Source organism: Monodelphis domestica, chromosome 7, assembly GCF_027887165.1.
Source record: "Monodelphis domestica isolate mMonDom1 chromosome 7, mMonDom1.pri, whole genome shotgun sequence".
NCBI classification, from domain to species: Eukaryota; Metazoa; Chordata; class Mammalia; order Didelphimorphia; family Didelphidae; genus Monodelphis; species Monodelphis domestica.
Window position 1 is genome coordinate 261725451 of NC_077233.1, and position 22577 is coordinate 261748027.

Genomic DNA, 22577 nt, shown 5'->3' on the forward strand with positions numbered 1-22577 from the left:
AATATGACCTCTTCCTCCTGCCCCACCCATCCCTTATAACAAAAAAGAGAAAGAAAAAAGGCAGTGCAACAAAACCAAGCAAGTTTGACAGCACAGGCAATATTCTACACCTCCAAAAAGAAGGGAAAACAGTTGACACTGCAAATGAAAGAATATTTTTCCCCTCAAAAACAATCTAGATATCAGAATTTAAATACAATTTGATATCTAGCAATAATAAAATGTCTCTTGAATCCCTCTATTATAATTAAATATTACCACTGCATTTTTAGCTTTGAAGAGTGACTTAGATCATTTTATTAACTTACTACTTATAAAAGTAGTAAGCAAATTAAAACAACCTTGAGATTTTACCACACACCCAGCAAACTGGCAAAAATGACGAAATAATGTGGAAGGAAGACAGACATACTAATTGATTATTCATTGTAAATTCTAACCATTCTGAAAAAAATTTACAATTATGAGTCACTAAATTATTCATATCTTTTGTTTTAATAATCCTATTGCCAAACGTAGATTTCAATGCAAAGAAAGTCCCACATATAAAAAAATATTCATCATTGTACTTTTTAATGGTAACAAAACACTGGAACCTAATTGGATGTTGTAGGGAATGGCTAAACAAATTTGTGGCCTATGATTGTAATGGATATTACTGTACATGAGGAATTCAGAGAAACATAGCAAGCCTTGAATGACTGCTCCCCATCAATCATTTTACAAAATTGTCTCTTAAATAACTCCAGACTTAAAGGAAAATAACTACACAGAACTACTAATCTCAGCAAATCATATAATTGGAAGTGAATTCAGAGGCCATTGAATCTAAATGTACTTGAAGGGAAACCGCTGTTCAGTAATTTCAAATGTCTGGCTTCCTGACCCCATTTGGAGTTTTCTTGGCAAAGAATGGTTGGCAATTTCCTTCTCCAGTTTATTTTATAGATGAGAAAACTAGAAGAAACAAGGTTAAGTGACTTGTCCAGGGTCATACAACTAATGTCTGAGGATAGATTTGAAATTTGGGTCATCTTGACTCCAGGCCCTGTACTCTATCCATTTCCCTAATAAATCATCAACCAGTCTCTGCTTGCAGACCTCCAGTGATGAAGAACCTACTAGCTGTTGAGGTAGTACATTTTCACTTCTGGAAAGATTGGTTAGAAAGTTTTGCTCTATTTCTAGCCTAATTCTGCTTTTACATAATCCTTTACTTGCAGTCCTACTCCTTGGAGTTGAAATAAACAAATCTGATCTCTCTTCTACTCACTAATCAAATATTTGAAAATAATCCTGTCCTCCTAAGTCTTCCCTTTTCCAAGTTTCCCTTCCTTCAGTTCTTTTAACTGATTGTCATATGGCATAGTATTCATTCCCCTGAACATTCTGTCCCCTTCTTTTGAACATGTCCTACTTTTCCAAAAATGTAACAACTTAGGAATGAACACAGCTCTCCAGGTCTGACTAGGGCAGGTTTCTCTTCTTAAGTTTCTCTTAAGGAAGGCTAAGATCATCTTAGTTTTAAGCTGCCATGCTACTGAGTTTGCAATCCACTAAAAGCCCTAGATTGCTTTTTCATAATTGTTGGCTTGTGACAATGAAGTGGCTCAGTATTTATTGATAAAGTACCAGGCCTGGAGTTGGGGGAAGACCTCGGTTTAAATCTGGCCTCAGACACTTTTAAGTTACGTGAGCTTTGAGCAAATCACTTAACACTGATTGCCTAGCCTTTGCCCTTCTGTCTTAAAGTTGTCACTAAAACAGAAAGTAAGAGTTTAAACTTAAGAAAAAAAGAATTATTAACTAGTCATATATATAAAGTTGATTTTTTTAACCAAAGCATGGTACTTTTATATGTATCCCTTTTACATTTCTTCCATTATTTTAATTTGACGAATCATTTTGAATCCTGTCATCCAATCTACTAACTATCCTTCCCTCCTTTCCCTACTTTGCATGATGTGCAAATCTGATATACATGTTTTCATCCAAGTCAATGATAAAAATGCTTAAGGGCCTAAAGAACTAAGAACAAATATGTGAGATATTCCACTAGAGAAATGAATTAGTAAGGAATACTCCTTTGTGCTGAGTCATTCAATCACTTCCAAATTCATGTAACTATATCCGTGTTGGCAAAAGTGTGGCACAGGTGCCCAGATGAGGTGGCTACTCCATTCTGCCTCCACAGCACCCAAGGACATTTTTCACATGTCCCACCCCTCTTCCCAGCAGCCCAATGAGAGCACTTCCTCCCTCTGTTGTCTGGCTTGAATGTGCAGTTTGGGCACGTAATCTCAAAAATGTTTGACAGTGCTGAACTATATCATTTCTACCTCATTACAAAGATAGCATGAGACTTGTCAAATGCCTAAGTGGCTAGAGTAAATAGGCACGCGATAGATAATAAATATATAGATAATATAATATGTAGATATAGCTATATATTATGTAGATTTTAACCTATTATAAGAGTTAAAATTGGTTTTGGTCAAATTAAGAGTTATAAAAAGTTGCTGAGGTCACCATTTATAAAATTAACTCTTAAAAGACTAATACACTGTGGTACAATTGAATGTAATGGACTTCTCTACTGTAAAGGATAATTTAGCATTGTGACCTAAACTATGTTAATTATTTGGGCGCTATGGATATCCCAAATATATATTTTTTTAAATAACCAAGTCAGCTGGGAATTTATGGTGATTTAATGGATACAGTGGAAAGAAATTAAGAAGAAGGAAGAAGGAAAAAGGTGTATGATTCCTCCCACCTGGCTAGTGCCAGGAGGAAGACCAGAGGCTCTAGGAAGATAAGGTTTTTGAAAAGTAAGGAGGAAGGAATTAGCCTGAACTCCAAAGGGCTCAGACAAATGCCTGAACCTGAATCAGCTCAAGGGCAAACTCACCGCCAAACCCAGACAATAGCTGCCAACACGCCAAGATGTCAGAACACTTAGCACACTGCCAGCCAGAGTCACTTCTCTGGGGAAAGAGGGAGAGAGATCAAGTGACGTGCCTTATATAGACAGTTTTGCGTCACTTTCCTGCATCTCATCTGTACCAAAGATAGCTTAGCTTGACTTAGGACAGCCCAGGGGTCTGTCCGCTTTTTCTGCACATGTCTGTTGAAGGCCATTTCCTCAGATAATTAAATCTTTGAGTATGGTGCAGGTATCCTGACCTTGTTAAACTGAGTAGGGTGGAGAAATGTATAGTTCCCAAGACTTGATTCTGTTAAACCAATTATCTCCATTGTTACTAATCAGGAAATAGCTAAATCAGATCTTCTAAAGTATGGCCTGAATCAGATCTTCTAAAGTATGGCCTGAAAGGGTGGAATAGTTTTAAAATACCCACTACTAGAAGCAATGCAATGATCCAGGGCAATTCTGAGGGACTTATGAGAAAGAATGCTATTCAGATGAAGAACTGTGGGAGCAGAAACAGAGAAGAAAAATAACTACTTGATCACATGAGTTGATGGGGATATGATTGGGGATGTAGATTCTAAAGAATCACCCTAGTGCAATTATCAGTAATATGGAAATAGTAATATTAATATGGAAATAGTATAGAACACCGACACCAGGCCACAACCGCACAACTGGAGTCCCATGCCCCATATGCCACAAACTCTGCGCCTCAGTCTTTGGACTTCAAAGCCACATGAGGGTACAACAATAGACAATAATGCACAAAGACAATTGTCATTCTCGGTTACGGAGAGACTACCACTATAGGAAATAAGGCTTTATCAATGATACATGTAAAACCCAGTGGAACTGAATGTTGGCTTGAGGGAGAGGGAAAGAACACGAATCATGCAACAAAGGAAAAACATTTTAAATTAATTAAATTAAAATTTTAAATTAAAAAAAAATTTAACTCTTACACCATGAGGCTGTTACAAGGTAGAGATAGTAAAGAGAGGGAAAAGAGGTAGAAAATATTGCCTAGCTAAATACCCTAAGTCCAAATCCAAGTACCTTCGGACTGCGAATGTGAATATGAATTCGAATCTCACCAGAATCTGAGAATGTCTCTAGCCAAGCATTTCACCAACCAAAGGACTAATGCCAATGAGGCTGAGCCACAAAAGGCAGTCTCTGATGCCAAGGAGGTAAGAGTCTCACCAGAGTAAGTGTCCTTCAGCCCAAGTCACCAACACAGCAAGCCAAATCTGATAGTCCACCAGAATCCAAAGTCCAAATCAGTGAGCCAAAATCAGAAGTCTCATCCAAAATGAGAATCCGAAATGGGAATCTAAAATCAGAGTCCAAAATGGGAATGCCTGACTTCCTATTGGGTGTCACCTTATAAGCATTTTTCTCTACCCAACAGTTCTCTCACATCACATCTAAGGAACCAATCATAATTCCTTAATTTGTCTAGCACAGCAGGATAGGGGGAAGAGTGGGGGTGGGTAGTGCTGTGGAATCCACTTCCAGTCTTTAAGGGTTTGAACTTCCTTCTCTAGTAAAAGTTTCTTCAAGTGTCTGGCATAAGTGTGAAAGGAGGGGCAAGCACTCCGGCACTCCAAGTTCTTGAATGATTAAGTTAAAAAAAAAAACACAGGGAGTCAAAAATTCCCTTTCATACTATATATGTAGAGGAATGATATATATGTATATGTATGTATGTATGGAGAGAGAAGAAGAAGGAGGAGGAGGAGGAGGAGGAGGAGGAAGAGGAAGAGGAAGAGGAAGAGGAAGAGGAAGAGGAAGAGGAAGAGGAAGAGGAAGAGGAAGAGGAAGAAGAAGAAGAAGAAGAAGAAGAAGAAGAAGAAGAAGAAGAAGAAGAAGAAGAAGAAGAAGAAGAAGAAGAAAGAGACAAGAAAGGAGAGAGGGAGTCAGCTTTTAATAAAGCAGTCCAGTAACTGTCAAAAAAGAAAAGGAGGTTGGTCTGGTATGATCCTCTCTAATTGATGCTAACTAGCACATATTCTTCTTCACTTCCCTTTCAAACTGATCACAGACCATTTATTTTCCAATTTTGCCAAAAACAGAAGTCAAGGTCACGTGCCTTTGAAAATCCTATCTTCTCTTTTATGAAAATTGGGCATTTTGCTCGTCAGTTCTAAAATTTCCCTGTTTTCCACAATGTACCAAAGATCACACTCAGTAATCATCCTGAATTTTGCACCCAAAATGCAATTTATCTTGGCCTGGTAACTTGAACTCATTGAGGACCCCTAAGTTGCTCTCTTTACTATCTTCATGCTTATATTTGGTTTTAAATTTCTAATAACTATTTCTATTCTATTGTTCCTAGTAAGATCATTCTCTTTGTTATAGGAGGGGAAAATAAGGTAACATAAGAGTGGCTAATCCAACCTTCTCAGTTATGCACAATCATCATCTCCACCCTAAGCAGCAGTCCTATCCTTCCTTTGATTTTCCTCTTACCCCAACCCCAAAGAACTTTTTCAAAAACTCCTTCAGCTCACTCTGAGTGTGAATGCTCCTATACTACTCTTAAAGGGCCACGCCACCCTTTTGTATGCATATAAAGTTACTTATTGCTGTTCCTACCTTCTGCACATGCCTTTGTTAAATGGATTGAGTTCCCAGTGCAGCCCCATAGATCTTCCTAGCTTTTTCCCTTTGCTTGACCAATAAAATAGTCTGTGTCTTCAGAAAGGTTAAGTGGAGCATAAGAAAAGAGGAAAGGAACTATTTTACAAAAATCTTTATAGCTGCTCTTTTTGTGATGGTAGAGAATTGGAAATTGAAGGGATGCCCATCAAATAGGTAATGACCAAGAAAATTGTGTGATGAAATACTATTGTTCTATAAGAAACAGTGAGTAGGATGACATCACAAAAACCTACATGAACTGATGTAGAGTGAAATAAGCAGAATCAGAGAACACTGTACATAGCAACAGTAATATTGTATGATGAAAAACTTAGCGACTTTCAACAATACTATGACCCAGGACAATTCTGAAGGACTTGAAGACAAAGAATACTATCCACTTCCAGAGAAAGAATTGTTGGAGTCAGGTACGGATCAAAGCATACTGTCTTCCACATTAGTTTGTTTTATTTTTGAGGTTTGGCTTTTATATCAGTATTCTCTTGCAATAAAGACCAATATAGATTGCATTATACTATATGTACAACCCAAATCAAATGTTTATCATCTCTAGGGAAGATGCAAATGTAAAGGAAGAAGCCCAATAGACACCTCATACTGGATGATCATGTATGTCTTAAACTCAACATGTCAAAAACATGTTTATGTTTTTTATCCTTTATCCTAGTTTTCCCCAAAGCCCTCCTTCCTCCTACATTTCCTATTCCTATTGAGGATACCATCATGCTCTCTAGGTATCCTAGATTCAAAATCTCAGTGCCATTCCTGACTTCTCACTCTTTCAACTCCCATATCCAATCTGTTGTCAAGGGCTGTTGATTTAACTTTACTGACACCAATCATATACTCCTTTCCTCTAACACTGCTTCAGGCACTTATCATCTCCTGACTCGATCACTGGAATAGCCTGCTGGTTGGTCTCCCTGCCTCAAATTTCTTCCCACATCAATGAATCTCCAGTCAGCTGGCAAAAATGACGTTCCTAAATAAAATTTTTAAATGGAAAAAAATGACTTGCTTAAAGCACAGGTCTTTTGGTAATGTCAACTCCCTACCCAAACTAGAGAGATTCTTTTTCACCTCTGGGATCAAACAGAAAATCTTCTCTTTGGTGTTAGGGAACTCTGCATACCTTGGCCTCCCCTTATCTTTCCAGCCCTCAAAGTACTCTCCAGTTCAGTGACACCGGGCTCCTTCCTGTTGTTTCTTGAACAGAACACTCCATTTCCCAACTGCAGGCATTTTTGATGGCTGGAATGCTCGCCCTCCCTATCTCTACCTTGTTCCTTCAAGTTTCTGCTCAAATCCCACCTTCTACAAGAAGTCTTTTGAGATCTCCTTAATGTTTGTGCCTTCCCTCATCCCCGGGTTAGCTTGTATATAGCATCTTAAAACATAGTTCTTAGAATGCTGTGAACTCCTTTGAAAGCAGGGACTATGTTCTTTCTACCTTTGTGTCCCCAGACTTAGTACAGTTCAAAGCACACTGTAGGCAATTAATAAATGTTTACTGGAGCTGAGACTTCTGGGCTAAGATGGCCACAGAGTAGAAGCAAGGGTCTTCTTCTCCTCACCACCAACCAATATAAAGTGCCTCAAAAGGACAAAAATCAAAATCAGATGAGTGAAAGGGCTCTACTGTAGGGGGCAGCCTTGAAGGTAGGCAGAGTTTGAGCATTTCCACACTATAAGGGGGTAAAATTACTCCTATCAAAGCTTGAGCTGATCACCCCTCCCCAACTCCACCTACAGCTCCAGAGTCAGAGTGAGCTCAGGGCAATCTCTAGGTTCTCAGGGGGGCTGGCTGAGAACACCACAGACTTACCCCCAAGAGCAACAAGACTTGGGACCCCAGGAGGCTGAGGAATGCAGAGATTGGGCACAGAGATAGGGCAGAGAAGGGCTACACACAGCAGACACTGTGGAGATTGAAAAATAGCCTCAATGAAAAATAAGACTCAGAGCAAAAACCACTCTGTGGTTCAGCTCAATACAGAGACCTGCCTACCCTCCTCACTCAGATTTCTGACAGGGAAGGGAAGAAAAAACTAACACAGCAATAGCCACCAACACCCAAGAATCATAATCTATAACCACCAAAAAAATACAAATAAATAAATAAGAAAAAAACTTTGACCCTGGATAATTTCCATGGTGAAAAACAACAGTCTATAGAGGAGACAGCAGAGGGTTATAAACAAGCAAACACATCCAAACTTTCCCAAAAAGATGAAAATTGGTCATAAGCTCACCAGGAAATCAGAATGGCAGTGGAGAACCAAGTAAGAAAGACAAAACAAACTTGGCAATTAAAGTGGGAAATGGTTCAAAAAGAAAATAACAGTTTAAAAGGCAGAATCTCCAACTTGGAAAAAAGCCCAGAAATCAAATGAAATGATAAACAAACTGGAGACAAGAATTGACCTGCTGGAAGCCATGAAAAGCAGGACAGACCGAACCAAAAAGGAAAATCAAAAGATCATAGCTGAAAACCAGTCTTTAAAGACTAGAATCGGGCAAGCAGAAGCTAATGATCTCACAAGACAGCAAGAATTAATAAAGCAAAGTCAAAAGAATGACAAATTAGAAGGAAACCTGAAATAAATGTTTACTGAATGGCTGACTTTCCTCTTATTGCATATCCTAAAATGAAATAGTCTCTTTCACTCATTGTTCATCCAGTCATTTTTAACTCAGTCAAAAATTCCTCCTTCCTGGTCAGAATATTTAGTCTACGGAATAATCATTTTAATGGCTTCTGTCGCTTTTTGAAGAATGAAATTATTATGTCAAGTCAAGCATTTTTTGGCTACTCTGCTGTTGTCAGAGAGAATGGCAGCAAAATATCCTGATGGTACTAGATATGTGTCTCAGCTAAGTTTTTTCCTGACTTTTCTTCATTTTTTTAACTTTCTAGTTGGGTAGCAGAGTAACAACACAAAATCTGTTTTTCTTTCAATGATTTTCACCCAAATGTCCTACACCACACTTCCTTCAGAAGCAGCTAATGTTGCAGTATTTAGAGCACTGGACCTGGAGTCAGGAAGATGCAAGTTCAAATCTAGCCTCGGACACTTATTGACTGGGTGATCTTGAGAAATCACTTAACCTTTTTGCCTCAGATTCCTCAATTGTAACATGGAGATAATTGCATCTTACCTCGAAGGTTATTGAGAGAAACAAATGAGATATTTGTAAAGCACTTAATACACTTCTATATAAATATTTATTCTCTGCCCTTCACTTTTTAGCTGATGACATTTAGAACTGGAAAATACCTTAGTGGTCATGTAAATACAGCAACTTACACTACAGATAAAGATACTGAAACCCAGAAAGTTTAAGTGACATGCAGACTGTTACCCAAAAAGTAGTATGAACCAGCATTCAAAATTGGTTCTTTGATTCCAGAACCAATGTTTTTGATATATATTCTACCTTGGCAACAACATGGATTTCCTCATATAATGATGATAAGAATACTTTTATGTAGCACTATAAGATTTGTAATAAATATATAATCTCATTCAATCCTCAAAACAACCCTAATTAGTCCTAAAAATATTATCCCCATATCCCCATTATAGGTGAAGAAGAGACTCAGAGAAGGTAAGGGTCCTCATTCAAACAGATATTTTCTACTCCTAAGCTCAATATTTTTCCTACTACATCCTGCTGCTTATCACATGATCAGCTTAAACTACAATGTTACTCCACCTGAATCCCAATTTTAGAGACAAAAGGGAAGAACACTCTGAAGGGGGAAATAAGGAAGGGTGCAGGTCAGGAGTAATCCTGATTAAAATCTACAAAGACATAAAGGAATGATATCCAAATTCTGATGTGTGATCTGATTTAAGTCATTTTATTGCCATGGACCTCACTTCAGTAAACTAAGAGATCTGAAGTTAAGGTCTTAATCTGTGATTTTATTGGCATGAGGAACTCCCAGGTAAGGAAACTTTTTACAAATGCAAGTAGGCACACTCTCTACAACATATAGTCTTGGCTGCCTAAAGAAATGAGATTAAATGACCCTTCCAGACTCGCAATTGTATCAGGAGAGGCTTGACCCCAGGTCCTTCCTGATTTTAAGGTCTGCTTTCTCTATTGACTATGCAGTGCTGCTACTCAAAAACATCTGCCATCCATGAGCAGAAAGCCATCCCAATCGAACTTGAATCATTCCAATCTTAACATGTGTGCTGATTATACTTTTCAGGCCTCATGCTTATATAATATTATACAGGTTAGTTATCTGTACTGGTGTCTTTATTTCCTTCCTACACAGTAAACTACATGATAGCAAGGTCTGAATTTTACCTAAACTTCCTATCTTTCCCTACTCTCAATAATTAGACAGAGCTCTACATATTATAAGGGGGGCTCACAAATGTTTTTTGGTTAGTTAATCTAACATTAATGTATCTTTTACCTTGAACATTTATAAATTTACATAAGTGCGGGTTATCTTTTATCTAGTATCAGCTAGATCTTAATAATTCACAAGGATATAGCAAAGAAGCAGATAGAGCACTGGCCCTGGGCTCAGATTTGGCCTCAAATAGTTAAGCTGGGCAAGTCACTTAACGTGTTTGCCTTTACCCATCAGAGAAGGAAAGAGCAAACCACTCCAGTGTCTTTGCCAAGAAAGCCCCATGCGTGGTCCACAACAGGGTCGTGAAGAATCAGATATGACCTAATGACTAAATAGCACAAGACACTCATCATTCTACCTTGCCAAGTATAAAGAATATCATTTGGTGACAAAATGTACTGAGGACATCAAACAAAGGTTTATTGATCAACTGTTACTTGTTTATAGGTCTAAAGTCCTAGTCTAAGGCCTGATCCTGGTGGAAAAGTGACCTCACTTTCCCAGTAGCCCGGATCTGGGCAGGTTCTGCAAGCTGAAAAGTTTCAAGAACAGCCTTGACTGCCCTAGACCTAGTCTAGGCCTTGAGATCTCCCGGGAAGGCTGGGAACCAGGCAAAGCAGAATTTTTGGCCACAGCTCAGTTTGAAACATCCGCTGAGGCCACAAGATACAGCTGGTAACAGAAGTGGGATAGAACCCAGATCTCCTGACTCCTATAGCTAGAACGAGCTAGAACAACAAAATTAAGGCATGTGAGGTATAGATTCCTTATTAAAAACCTGTTACAGAAGGTCAATTGGGGTCAATGGAGCCATCTTTGACTTTCTTCTATTGCCATCAATATCCAATCAAAGGCAAAGTTTAGATAATTCTCCTCCACAATATCTCTTGCATGTCAGTCAATAAACACGTACTAAAAAATTACCAATACCTCAAACACTGTGCTCAGCTTGGTGGTACAAAGAAAGGCAGAAGACAAGCTGTGCCCACAAGGAGCTCATGCTAATTGAGGGGATACCCAAAGAGAAGCTGAAAAAGGCAGCAGGGAGGAAGGGGAAGGAAAGGCACCGTGGATAAAGTGCCAAGCCTACAGGAAAGACTCTTCTTGGGTTCAAATCTAGTCTCAGACACTAACTATGTGACCCTGGGCAAATCATTTAACCTCCATTGCCTAGCCCTTACCACATTTCTATCTTGGAACCAATACTCAGTATTGACTTTAAGGCTTTTTTTTAAAGTTTTTTAAAGTTTTTAACTTTAAGTTAAGGATTTCTAAAAAATGAATTTCTGGAACTACACAGAGAAATAATTCAAACAATGAATTAAAAAAAATAGGATTCTTCAAAAAGAGAATGGGACAGATGCGCAGGAAAATCATCAGCCAATTTGGAGCTTAAAAAGAAATGTAGAAAAGATGAAAGCAAGAATAGGTTAAAAAAGATAAATATAAGGTTATATATAGTCCTGGAAAAAAGTGTCAATACTAATGGAAGGAAGCTGTTAAAGGGAAGCAAAGGACAACATAAAGCAATCTTATTTTTCTTTTTTAGCTATACATGGAGAAAACAGAAACTCACAGAAAGGATCAGACTTTGGCTTGGAGGGTATATGGAAAGATTTCTAAAAGAAGACAGAACTATTCAATCCTTATTTCATTTGTTTTCCTTACAAGGGAGAATGGACCTTTGCACTGAAAATGGCAGAATAAAAATGATTAACAGGGATTTCAAATCCAAAATACAGAAAGAAAAGAGAAGGGCACCTAGTTCATTGCTCTTGACAAATTTGTATCACTTGACCAGGATGATTTATTCAAGCACTAAAAGAACAAGCAGACCCGACGGTTGAGTTAATGATATTTGAAAGATCAATTTTAAAAAAGGGCAATACAATTATGGAAGAGAAATGTCCGATTTTTTAATGAAAAGATCAGATCTTGCAAACTATAAACCAGTCAATGTGACTTTAATTCTTGGGGAAGTTATTATTTTTTTATATTTTATTTTCCCAATTACATGTAATTACAATTGTCAATATACATTTTCCCAAATTATAAGAACCAAATTGTTTCCCTCCCTAATATTCTTGAGAAAATTATTAGATGGTTATTGGCCATCTAGAAAGGGAAGCAGTGATTACAAAGAAGCAACATTGCTTCATCAAGATCAAGTCATACCAGCCAGAATTATTTAATAGCTGAAGAGAAAGATGTAGCTATGGTTTATTTAGATTTTTAAAAAGCTAAAGTATCTCCAGAATTGTTGGAGTCCTGGATGCAGAGCAAAACATACTATCTTTCACATCAGTGTATTTATGGTTTTATTTTGGGTTTGGGTTATATATGAATGTCCTCTTATAATAATGACCAATATTGAAGTGGGTTTTGCATGATAACATTTTTTAAAAAGCTAAGGTATCTCAAACAATGCTGGAGAATGTTTTGTAAACAAAACAAAAATATAAAAGGATTTAGATAGTAGTGGTTAATTGGTTCACTATCAACATGACAACTTGTCTCCAGGAGTATCCTAGGAATCTGTGCTAGGCCTTGTGTTACCTAACATTTTTATTGGTGATTTGGATAAAGGCAAAGATAGCCTCCTTGTCAAATTTGCAGATTACAAAAAGGTAAACGGAATAGCCAGTGCAATGAACAATTGCATCAGAATCTCAAAAATCTTGATGGAGAGAACCCTGGCCTGGACCTAGTCATCTGAAAAAAAAAATAAAACAACTTATAACTTGAAACTTCAGAACAAAAAATTAAAGTTTGCAAGTACAAAGGTGAAAAAGTCACAGATGGATGGCATGCTGTCTGAAAGAGATCTGGGGGTGCTAGTAGACAACAGGCTCAAAATGAGTTCACATTGAGTTATCTGGGCCAACAATTATAAATCTTAGATTGCTTGAGGGGATAAGCTTCCAGGATGACTAGATCTGGAGACTTATCTTCCTCAGTTCACATCTTGACCTCATACACTTACTAGCTGTGTAACACTGGGCAAGTCAGTTAAGTCTGTTTGCCTCAGTTTCCTTATCTGTAAAATGAGCTGGAGAAAGAAATGGCAAAAAAATCCCAAATGGGGTCACAAAGGAGTCAGACAAGATTGAAAAACAAGCTTCCAGGAACAGAGGTTATAGTTCACTTGTCAATGCTTCCCTTTCTAAATGTCTAACAACTATCCCTATAATAATCCATTCTAGAATTTTCCTAGGAATGAAAGTCAAGCTCAGTGGCTTATAGATTGCAGACTACCTTCTTTTCACTTGTTATCAACATTGTCAGACACCATCTGGAGTACTATGTTTAGCTTTAGAAGTCATGGTCTTTGAAAAGAGTAGCTAGGCAGCCAATGGTTACAAAGGCCTGGACTAGGAGGGCCTGGGTTCAAATCTAGATTCAGACACTTCTTAGCTTTGTGACCCTGGAAAAGTCACTTAACCCCCATGGCCTAGTCCTTGCCCTTCTGTCTTAAGAGTTGTTACTAAGACTGAAAGAGGGAAAAAAGTTACCTAGGGACACTGAGAGGGAGTCACTTTTCCAAGGAATCTAAAGGCCAGGATGGGACACTGGTAGACTTAAACCTAGGTCTTCCTGACTCCTTGGCTCGTCATAATGCTTCTCACTGAATATATACAATGAAAGGCAATTCAACCTGCACTGGCAAAGGAAGTTCCTCACTTGGAGCTCCTTTTCCTTTGGAAAACAGGTCTGGATTCCCAAAAAGACTAAGTACGTCATATCACCCAGATCAGATGAAGGCTATCTTTGGACCCTAATGCAGTGGATAAAACGCTGGGCCTCGGGTTAGGATGGCTTTTAGAGTTCAAAATCTAGCCTCAAGACGCTTAAGCAGTCACTTAGTTAAATCCATGAAATGGGTGTAAACAGGTATAGCAGCAACTTCCTCCAGGGTAGTGGTGAGAATCAAATTAGATATCTGTAAAGCTCCTGGCACATCGCAGACACAACATAAACGTGAATTCCCTTCTCTTCCTGTGTGTGGAGAAACAAATACCAGTTTCAACGGTATTTAGTCCTTCCAACCTGTGTAAAATTGGGCAAATCATTTCCCTGAACCCTTTTCCTCTAGATCACAATCTCTCCTTCACGGTTATAAAGGGATTTAAGAATTAAAAAAAAATCCTGGCCACAAGGAAGGGGATAATCAAGTTTTACAGGATCACGACTTGGATCTGGAAAGGTCCTGGGAGAGATCGGCTGCAGTTTAATATCAGCCACACAGTTCGAACCAAGAATCCGCTGCCTCGCCGCCTGCCGCCCCACCCCCGGCCCAGGTGCCGGAGAACTTGGAACAACCTTTAAGGTTGAATTGGACAGAAGAATTGGACAATTAAAAAGTCAACAAGCTTCATTTAGGCGATTTTCCAGCCCGTGACAGCGCTCTAGGAAAATTTTCGTCGGAATTCAAGTGCGCGCGCGCGTGTCGATGTATGCGTGTATAGAGGTGCTGGGGCGGGGGATGGGCCGCACGATGAACGCAGAGCGCTCAGCTTGCGGGCACCAAGGCAGCCGCTGGGCGCTGGCATTGGCCGTGGGCAAGACCGAGGCACGCGCGGCGGAGGCACACGACGGCCACGCCCCCTCCCCTTCCCATCCGGCCCCTTCCCACACCGCGCAGGCTCCGCGCCCCCTCCTTCGCCCCCCGCGCGCCGCGGAGTCCAGCCTCTCTCCGGCCTGCCTCGGACCTCAGGCCCAACTACTCACCGAGCCCAGCCTTGGGCGCAGAAGGCGGAGGAGGAGGCTCATGGTGGAGAGTCCCAGACCGGCTTAGCTCCTGCCGGCTGCCCACTCACCTCCTCAACCAGACTAACAGGGCCTGAGAGGGTAAAATTGAGCTTCCGCCCGCGGGACCCGGACCTCCCCCGCCCCCAGAACTCCCCTCCCCCCTCCCGGGAAGGGTCTGCCCCACGGAGGGAGGGGCGGCGCATTTCCGCCCCTTTCTTGCCCGCCCCTTCCTCTCTGTTTCCAGCGTTCTCTTTCCCCTTCGGGTTTCTTGTTCTTTCTCCTGTACTTTCATTCCTCTCTCCCTTCCAGCCTCGCTTTTCTTCCTATCTCTTTTCTCCTCCTCGTTTATATCTAATTTCTCCTTTCTCTCTCTGCTCCTCTCTTTTCTTCCTTCCTCTTCTGACTTTATGTTCTCTCTTCCCTATCTTCACCCCCTCTTCTCTTCCTCTTTTGTCCCTTCCTCAGCCAGGAGTTCAAGGAATTTCCAAATCTCGGCCAAGGAAAAGGGAGAGATTGCTTTTAAAACCAGCTCACTGACTTCAAGATGGCAGGGTTTGGCCATGACAGCGCACCTACCTCAATGCCAGAGACCCATCATTTCCCACTTCTGGCTTGTGTGCACATCAGTAGCATGGAAATGATCAGCCTGGTTCTTGACTGAGAAGTAATACTGGGGCAATTGTATTGTGTATTACCAGTAGGGAAAGTCACATCTACTAGGTAATTTATTAGCACCCTACAGATACAGAAGAAACAACATGATTCTTAAAAAGTTTTTTTGGACTACAAAATGATTTTGTCTTGAAGATATTCGTCAATTCCCTGCAGATTTTGAAAGTCAGATTTTTGTCAGATTATTTCAGGCAAGAAAATCAGTGGAGTGTTACAAAAGAAAAATTTATTGTGGAAATAGTGTTGACTGGGAAAAACCACTCTTTAATGAAAGGGTTACAGTGCTGAGTTAGGCCTCTACACAGAGAGGCTGGCCACAAGCCTATGCAGAGTATGAGGATTGAACTCTGGATACTCTGATCACTGAGCCCTGGGACAACTGTGCTAGATTGGATAATTCCAAGGAACCACTAAAGCGGGCGAATTTAAATACCTTTTTAGGAGAACTGGGGGACAGAGGGGTGAGAAAAATAGTTGGTTGGCTTTACAATGGTAACTAGGGAAAATGGGGAGTAATAACAGTGAGGGGTGGATGCTTTACTATGGACACAAAAGGGCTGGGCCACCTTAATAAAGGACTTTGGCCTAAGGGGAGGAACTTTTGCTACAGAAGAGATACTTAAACATCTGATGGGATTAGCTATTCCCATTTATTTAAGATCCATTGTTAGTCCGAGGTCAGTGACCTTGGACTTTTCCTCAGGGAGAAAATTTCATGTGACTAGGTCAAGCCTGGAGCTTTCACCTTTAAGCTAACAAACTGGGGGTCATTAAATCTTTCTAGATTACAAGTTTGGGGGCCTCTAGATTCCATGTTGACACCTCTTTTGGTCAAGACTAGATGTCGCTGACCAAACAAATGGGTGATACTAAATAGGGTTGGACTCTCACTAATGGTGGGAAACCTTGGGGTATAGGTATGGGCAATTGGCATGTGGGGGCACCCCCCAATGCCTGGCGCATTGACACTTGTGCCAGAGAAAGGTCGGCAGTCTACCTTTGGCAATTTTACAATCCATTTCCCCAATCCCCCAAAGTCTTTTAAATCTTTCAAATCCGGTGGATCCTGATGAAAAGCCTCCTGCCTCCTCTTTCCTGCAGACTTCTTTTGTACAAGACAGCTTCTTTGCTGCAAGAGAAAACCAGAGAAATCCATAAACACCTTCTCTAACTGGACTTGATCAATTCCCAATAAAGATTATCCTTGCTGCTAATCTTAATCTGGAATCCCTTATTATTAATTCTATTAATGTCTATTCTATACCAATTATGAAATTATGTAAACTATATGCTTAATCAGAAAAGTTGCCTTATTCTACACAAATAATCATATAAAAAGCAACCCTACAAACGGTCAACGTGGAAATCTAGAAATCCCCAGTTTATTTAGTTTGAGTGTAGAAACCCCAGGTTTTGACCTTGTCACAGGAGAGGTTTCCCCCTCAGGGAAGGTCCCTCTTCACCAGACAATGGATTTCCAGGTAGTTTGAGTGGGAACAGCTAATCCCATCCAATATTAAGTATCTCTTTTGTCCCTATTTTTTTTTCTCCCCCTAGGCTAAGTTATGTCCATTGTAGGGCATCCGCCCCTCACTGTTATTCCTGTCTGGAACTCCTCATTTTCCTTTCTTACCATTGTAATGTCAGTCAACTGTCCCTCTCACTACAAGCCCCCAGGTCATCTAGAGTGGTATATGGGTTCCCCAAATTCTTTTGTTCCTCGGAGTCCAACCTGAGTTGGTGGCACTCCCAAGGGTCAGTGACCAGGGCGTCCAGACTGTGCAGTCTCAGAGAGCAGCTCTGTTGTCGCAACTTAGTAGCGCTAACCCCTTTTCCCTTGATTAAAGAGTGATTTTGACTATTTAATAGTTCTGCGTTTTTTCTAGTTGACAAAACTATAGAAATAAAAGGCAAAAATAAAATCCACATCACAGGTTAATCAGGGCTTGTAAATCTGAAAATGGCCCTTCTCTCTGTTCATAGCCAAAAATTAAAATAATGTCTAACCCTAAGTAAAATTCTAACCAGATATTCTATCACCAAAAAATCCAAAACCACATTAAAATGCATAGCAATTTCAGCCTTGAAACAGTTTTAAAGGCAAAATTAAAATTGACTCCCAAAATTCTCAAAATTAAAAATGCTTCTACCTTTCCCTAATTTTAAAACCTCTCACACATACCTCTTTGTTTCCTCAGTCATTTCATCTTTCACCTGACAATATTAGATGTTATACAAAAGCTTATTTCTTTCTTCTCCTTTCCCCTAAACCTTTTGTAATCTATTCCATGACTAATAATTTGTGCACAAATGCACAAATATTAAAGATGAAAACAGAGACAACTAGGTGGCACAGGGAATAGAACGCCAGGTCTGCAGACCAGAGCACCTGGGTTCAAATATGACTTCAGATACTTCCTAGCTTTGTGATCCTGGGCAGGTTATTTAAGCCTAGCCCTCACCCTTCTGTCTTAGAGTTGTTACTAAGACAGAAAATAAAAGTTTAAAAAAAAGAAGATAAAACTTTCTCCTCTCTAATTTTTTAATACTGTGATTTTTAATATATAGGTCATATTATCATTTACATTTTATTATTGATATAAGCTTTAAGATATTGTCCTAACCCTGTTTCACTGTCAAACTGCTTTCTAGTTTTCCCAAAGGTTCTTGTCAAAATAAAAAGAAGCTTCTTCCCTATTGGTTGTGTTCTTCGATTTATCAAACTATTTGTTTTGTTCCTGCTTATCTAATTTATTCAGAGGAAGTATCTTCCTCTCTCTTCTAGGATAAAATACTGAGGAAAATTAATGTTGAATTGTATTATTTATTAGTAATATTTCTATGTGAAACCATTTGTTTTCTTAAACCCCAGATTTTTGAAAGTTAAGCAGAAGCAGTTCAATTTCTAAAGCTAAAGTAACTACCCAAAGCCCCAAGGCATGTAAATGGGCTGGGACATTTTGCCTTTGGTTAAAGGCTTTGAAAAGATAAAGGGCCAGTATCATTAAACCTGAACACCTTTCCCCTGGCATTTGAAAGTGGTTGGGTCTGTGGTGTAGCTGTAAGAGATCCATTCTCCTAAAGAGTAGACTGCCCCCCCCCCACCCCCCAGGAAGTAATGAAGGAGGAATTGAGATCTGGTAAGGCCACCACCTCTTTCAAAATAACCACCAATTGGGATTTCAGGGGGAAGTTCAAAGGAGAAACTGGCCAGTTTACCTCCCTAGTCCCCCCACCCCCACTCCTCCCCCCCAAAAAGTTCTCTCTCATAATAAAAAATAAGTCACAAAACATGAATCCACAAATTGGCTGTGTCTGAAAATGAAGTGGGATTCATGATTCATAATCTGCCCCATTCAAGAAGAGTTTGTGACCAAACAAATGATCAAAAGGATCACACAAGATATAATGGACAATTTTGATTACATAAGATTTAATTGATTTTGCACAAACAAACCTAATGTAGTCAAAATTGGAAAGGAAACAGGTTCAACTAGAACAGCTTCAATCATTTTCTCCTCTATAAGCTGTGAATATATAAGAAGTATCAGGCTCTCTCTAAGCCAGTTTGAAGACCACAAAATGCTTGTTATGTCTTGTATGTTCACCATTGTATTTTGTGTGTTGTGTGTGTTCTTTTATTTCAATAATAAAGGAGGCCAGGATAACCTCTTTCTGAAAGGAATGTTATATTTGTTGCCACTCCTGATCCTTGCCAACTCCCCTGCCATAAGAAGTATATGATAATGGTTCATTGTATTATGTTTAAGTGGTCAAAATTTTAAACCAGAATTTATATACAGAATGGACTTTTTACCCAGCTGCCTGTCAAGCACTGTCAACAGAAAAGGAAAAATACAAAAGTGTAATGATTCTGAGAGTTGTTACTCTTCAGGTTTCATTCTTTGCATAACACACCTATATTTGCTCTCTAAAAGTAGATCACTAAAACAGACTTCCTAGTCCCTAAAATTTACAGAGCTGTAGTAGGCATATTAGGTACAGGAAAAGCATCCCATCATCTCTGCAATAAACCAAATCACTCAGTGTGCCAGAGAGCCTTCACAGGCTGCCTTGCCATATCAACTAAGTTGTCATATTTCATAGTTTCTTAATAACCCATTAGAGTGTAGCTACAAGTCACCTGTCAAGTTTTTCCATACATTTTTTATTTAGCAGAATGTATGCAAACAGCTATGATGTAGGGAACCTGGGGTTCTTTCCCAAGTGACTTCTGCAGAAAAAAAGGGAAGGATGATTTTTAACCCTAACATAGAGATTAAAATTTTCCTCCCAAACATCACTTCTGTCTGCCCGTTCCACACACTCATCTTTTAATTATCTATATACAACAGTCTTTACTATAACAGGTATATATTATATGTGAATGCCTCTATGAATTTTTAATTCCAACAAATGCTACTTGGGATTTCTTGGTGACTCTCTGACACTTTGTCACAAGACTTTTTTCTTTAGACATACAGACAGGCTCTACACTATTAATAGAGATCCCTGAGTGTATCCTTCTATTCAGGTTAAAGTACTGTATTAGGATTTATCATATGACGCATACCTTTTGATATCATATCTAAATTTGCATTAATTGTTGACTAATAGCACATTCTCTATTTAATGGCTTATTCTGGCTGTGAAATCAGTTATACTAAACCACATGGATGTATCTTAGTAGAATCAGAACTATCAATTGTGTGATTTTTATACAAAAAAAAAGCACAATATTTTAAAAAAGAAAACGATATACAGAGTTGTTAGGGGTTTTTTTTGGTCTTACCTAAATAAATTGTTCATCAGTTTAAAAAATTTATTTGCAACAGCTAAACATTTCATTTCTAAGATACATAAGAAACTGATTCACATTTATATGATTAAAATCCCTTCTCCAATAACTAAATGGTCAAAGGATATGAAGATGCAGTTTTCAAAGGAAGAAATCCAAGCTGTCAACAATCATATGGGGGGAAGGGAGAGATGCTCTAAATTGCTAATAATTAAATGCAAATTAAAGCAATTTTGAGATTCCATTTCACACTAAGAAAAGTGACAAAACAGGAAAATGACGAGTATTTATATGTGGAATTTTTTTTCTTTTTTTAATTATAATTTTGAGTTCCAAATTCTCTACCAATCTACTTTGCCTTCTCTCTCATTGAGACGGCTAGCAAGTTGTGCAGTCATGCAAAGTATGTTTCCATATTAGTCACATTATGTGAAAAAAAAAAACTCCAGGAAAAATAAAAGTTAAAAAATAATGCTTCGATCCACATTCAAATTCCATCAATTCTTTCTCTGGAGATGGATAGCATTTTTCATCATGAGTCCTTTGGAATTATTTTGGATCTTTGTATTGCTCAGAATAGCTAAGTCATTCATAAGTTGATCATTGTACAATACTGCTGTTACTGTGGAAAAAGTTCACTTGGTTCTGCTCTCTTCACTTTGCATCAATCAGTTCATTTATGTCTTCCAAGGTTTTCTGAAAACATAGTGCATTTCCCAGGTCTCATTGATTTTGGCACTTCTCCTCTGAGATGGCCTCCGATTTGTTCTGTATATAATTTTTATTAATATAGTTGTTTGCCTAGGAAGCTCAGCCCAGTAGAACTCTAGAGCTTGGAAATTTGACATTAGTCATTTTTAAAATAAAATAAAAATCAACTGAACCACATCGTTTCTTCCTGTTCAGTAGTGAATAAGGGAACATTTCATCACAAAGTGCAAAGTCACCTTAATGGATAGCCTGAAACACCCTTGAAGAACCCAAGTGCTGAACTAATCAGCCAGAATATGAAAGAATAACTCTGTTTATAGTACAGCTGCTGATTATACTAAAATGATCTATAACAGTCATTTGGGAGAATTCAAGGTACAAGAATACTTTTTAAGAGGTTAATGATTTGCCCAGTATGAAGATTAAATTAACTCTCCCCTGCCCATTTTCAGATTTAATGACCAGAAGTATATACACCCCACTTATACTTGAATGGGGGAGATCTGTGACCCACGTGCAATAGTGGGTGACGAATCAGAATTGACTGACTGCTCCCTGGGCAGTCCTAAGCAAAACTTTAGCTGTAATTGGTACACGTAAAATGTAAGGAAGTCACAGGAAGTGATGAAAAGACATGGTCTTTAAAAACACCAAGAACTTCCTGTGAGGACCTCTTTTTGGTCTTTCATCTTCAAGTTGACTTTGGAGGAGCTCTGACTGAGGATCTTGAACTGCTTCTACTTTCCTTAAAACGACCACATGGAGTGAGTGAAAAAGGCTGATTCCTTTCCTGGATTTTCTGAAGAGTTTCTGAAGGCCTCAGGAGAGACCTACCCTTGTTATTGGCTATGGGTCCAGGGACAAGTGGTCTGAGGCTTAGAGACCAGAGGACTGAAAAGACAAAGACTCATCTCTTTGGGGTCAGGACCAATGGTGGAATTTTGCTAATGCTTCCTATTGCATTTGTGAGGCATCATATCAATGCAGTGGTTCTCAACCATGACCCCATAAATCAGTTCCTCATGTTGCGGTGACCCCAAAGCAAAAAATTATTTTGGTGGCTACTTCAAAACTGTCATTTTGCTACAGTTATGATTTGGAATGTAAATACCTGATATGCATCATGTATTTTCATTGCTACAAATTGAGAGGTTGAGAACCGCTGAATTAGAGCATTTTACGAGAATATGATAGGTTAGAGAGTGGGTGTGTTGTCAATGTGGACATTTGGGTGCTCAGACCATGCTCTGCTGGGCACAAGACCCTATGATTCCCCTCACTAAGGACAAGGAAGCTATTCCTAATCCAAGTGATCCTCAAACCATCCGGAGGTAGCAAAATGGCACTCTCCCATCTCAGTGCAAGAGGTACTGATCAACAGCTGCATTGTTACACATCTGATCTCGCATGTCAGGTGTCCCGCCTCCTGAAGGGTTCAAACTTTAATAAATCTCCCTTGTTTTATATCATAGGCCTCCAACTTATTGGCAGGGACTTGGACTGCTCTGGGTTTTGGCCAGAGCTCTTAGCAGGCTGCAAGGTCTCTGGGACCATCAGGAGATGAGCACCTTTCTGTGAGATTAACCCTTGGAGAATGTTTTCTTCTGATAAAAGGGAGGGAGTCCCTGGGTTGTTGTTACAGATGAATGATCAAGTACTTTGGTAAC

General features: G+C 39.2%; 1 protein-coding gene and 1 long non-coding RNA gene across 2 annotated transcripts in view; one reads left to right on the forward strand and one right to left on the reverse strand.

Annotated features, from left to right (window-relative positions):
* LOC100019116 (uncharacterized) overlaps nucleotides 1–14847 on the reverse strand; it is a 38853-nt gene extending 24006 nt beyond the window's left edge. The window contains exon 1 of the mRNA XM_007498020.3: nucleotides 14709–14847. Within this exon, the coding sequence (XP_007498082.1) occupies nucleotides 14709–14750 (42 nt within the window). The 5' untranslated portion in view covers nucleotides 14751–14847. The remainder of the gene's footprint in view (nucleotides 1–14708) is intronic.
* LOC130455642 (uncharacterized) lies at nucleotides 14696–18098 on the forward strand. The gene is made up of 2 exons (XR_008913754.1): nucleotides 14696–14828; nucleotides 15195–18098. It is a non-coding gene; the product is annotated as an uncharacterized LOC130455642 (long non-coding RNA).
* Nucleotides 18099–22577: the final 4479 nt, after the last annotated feature.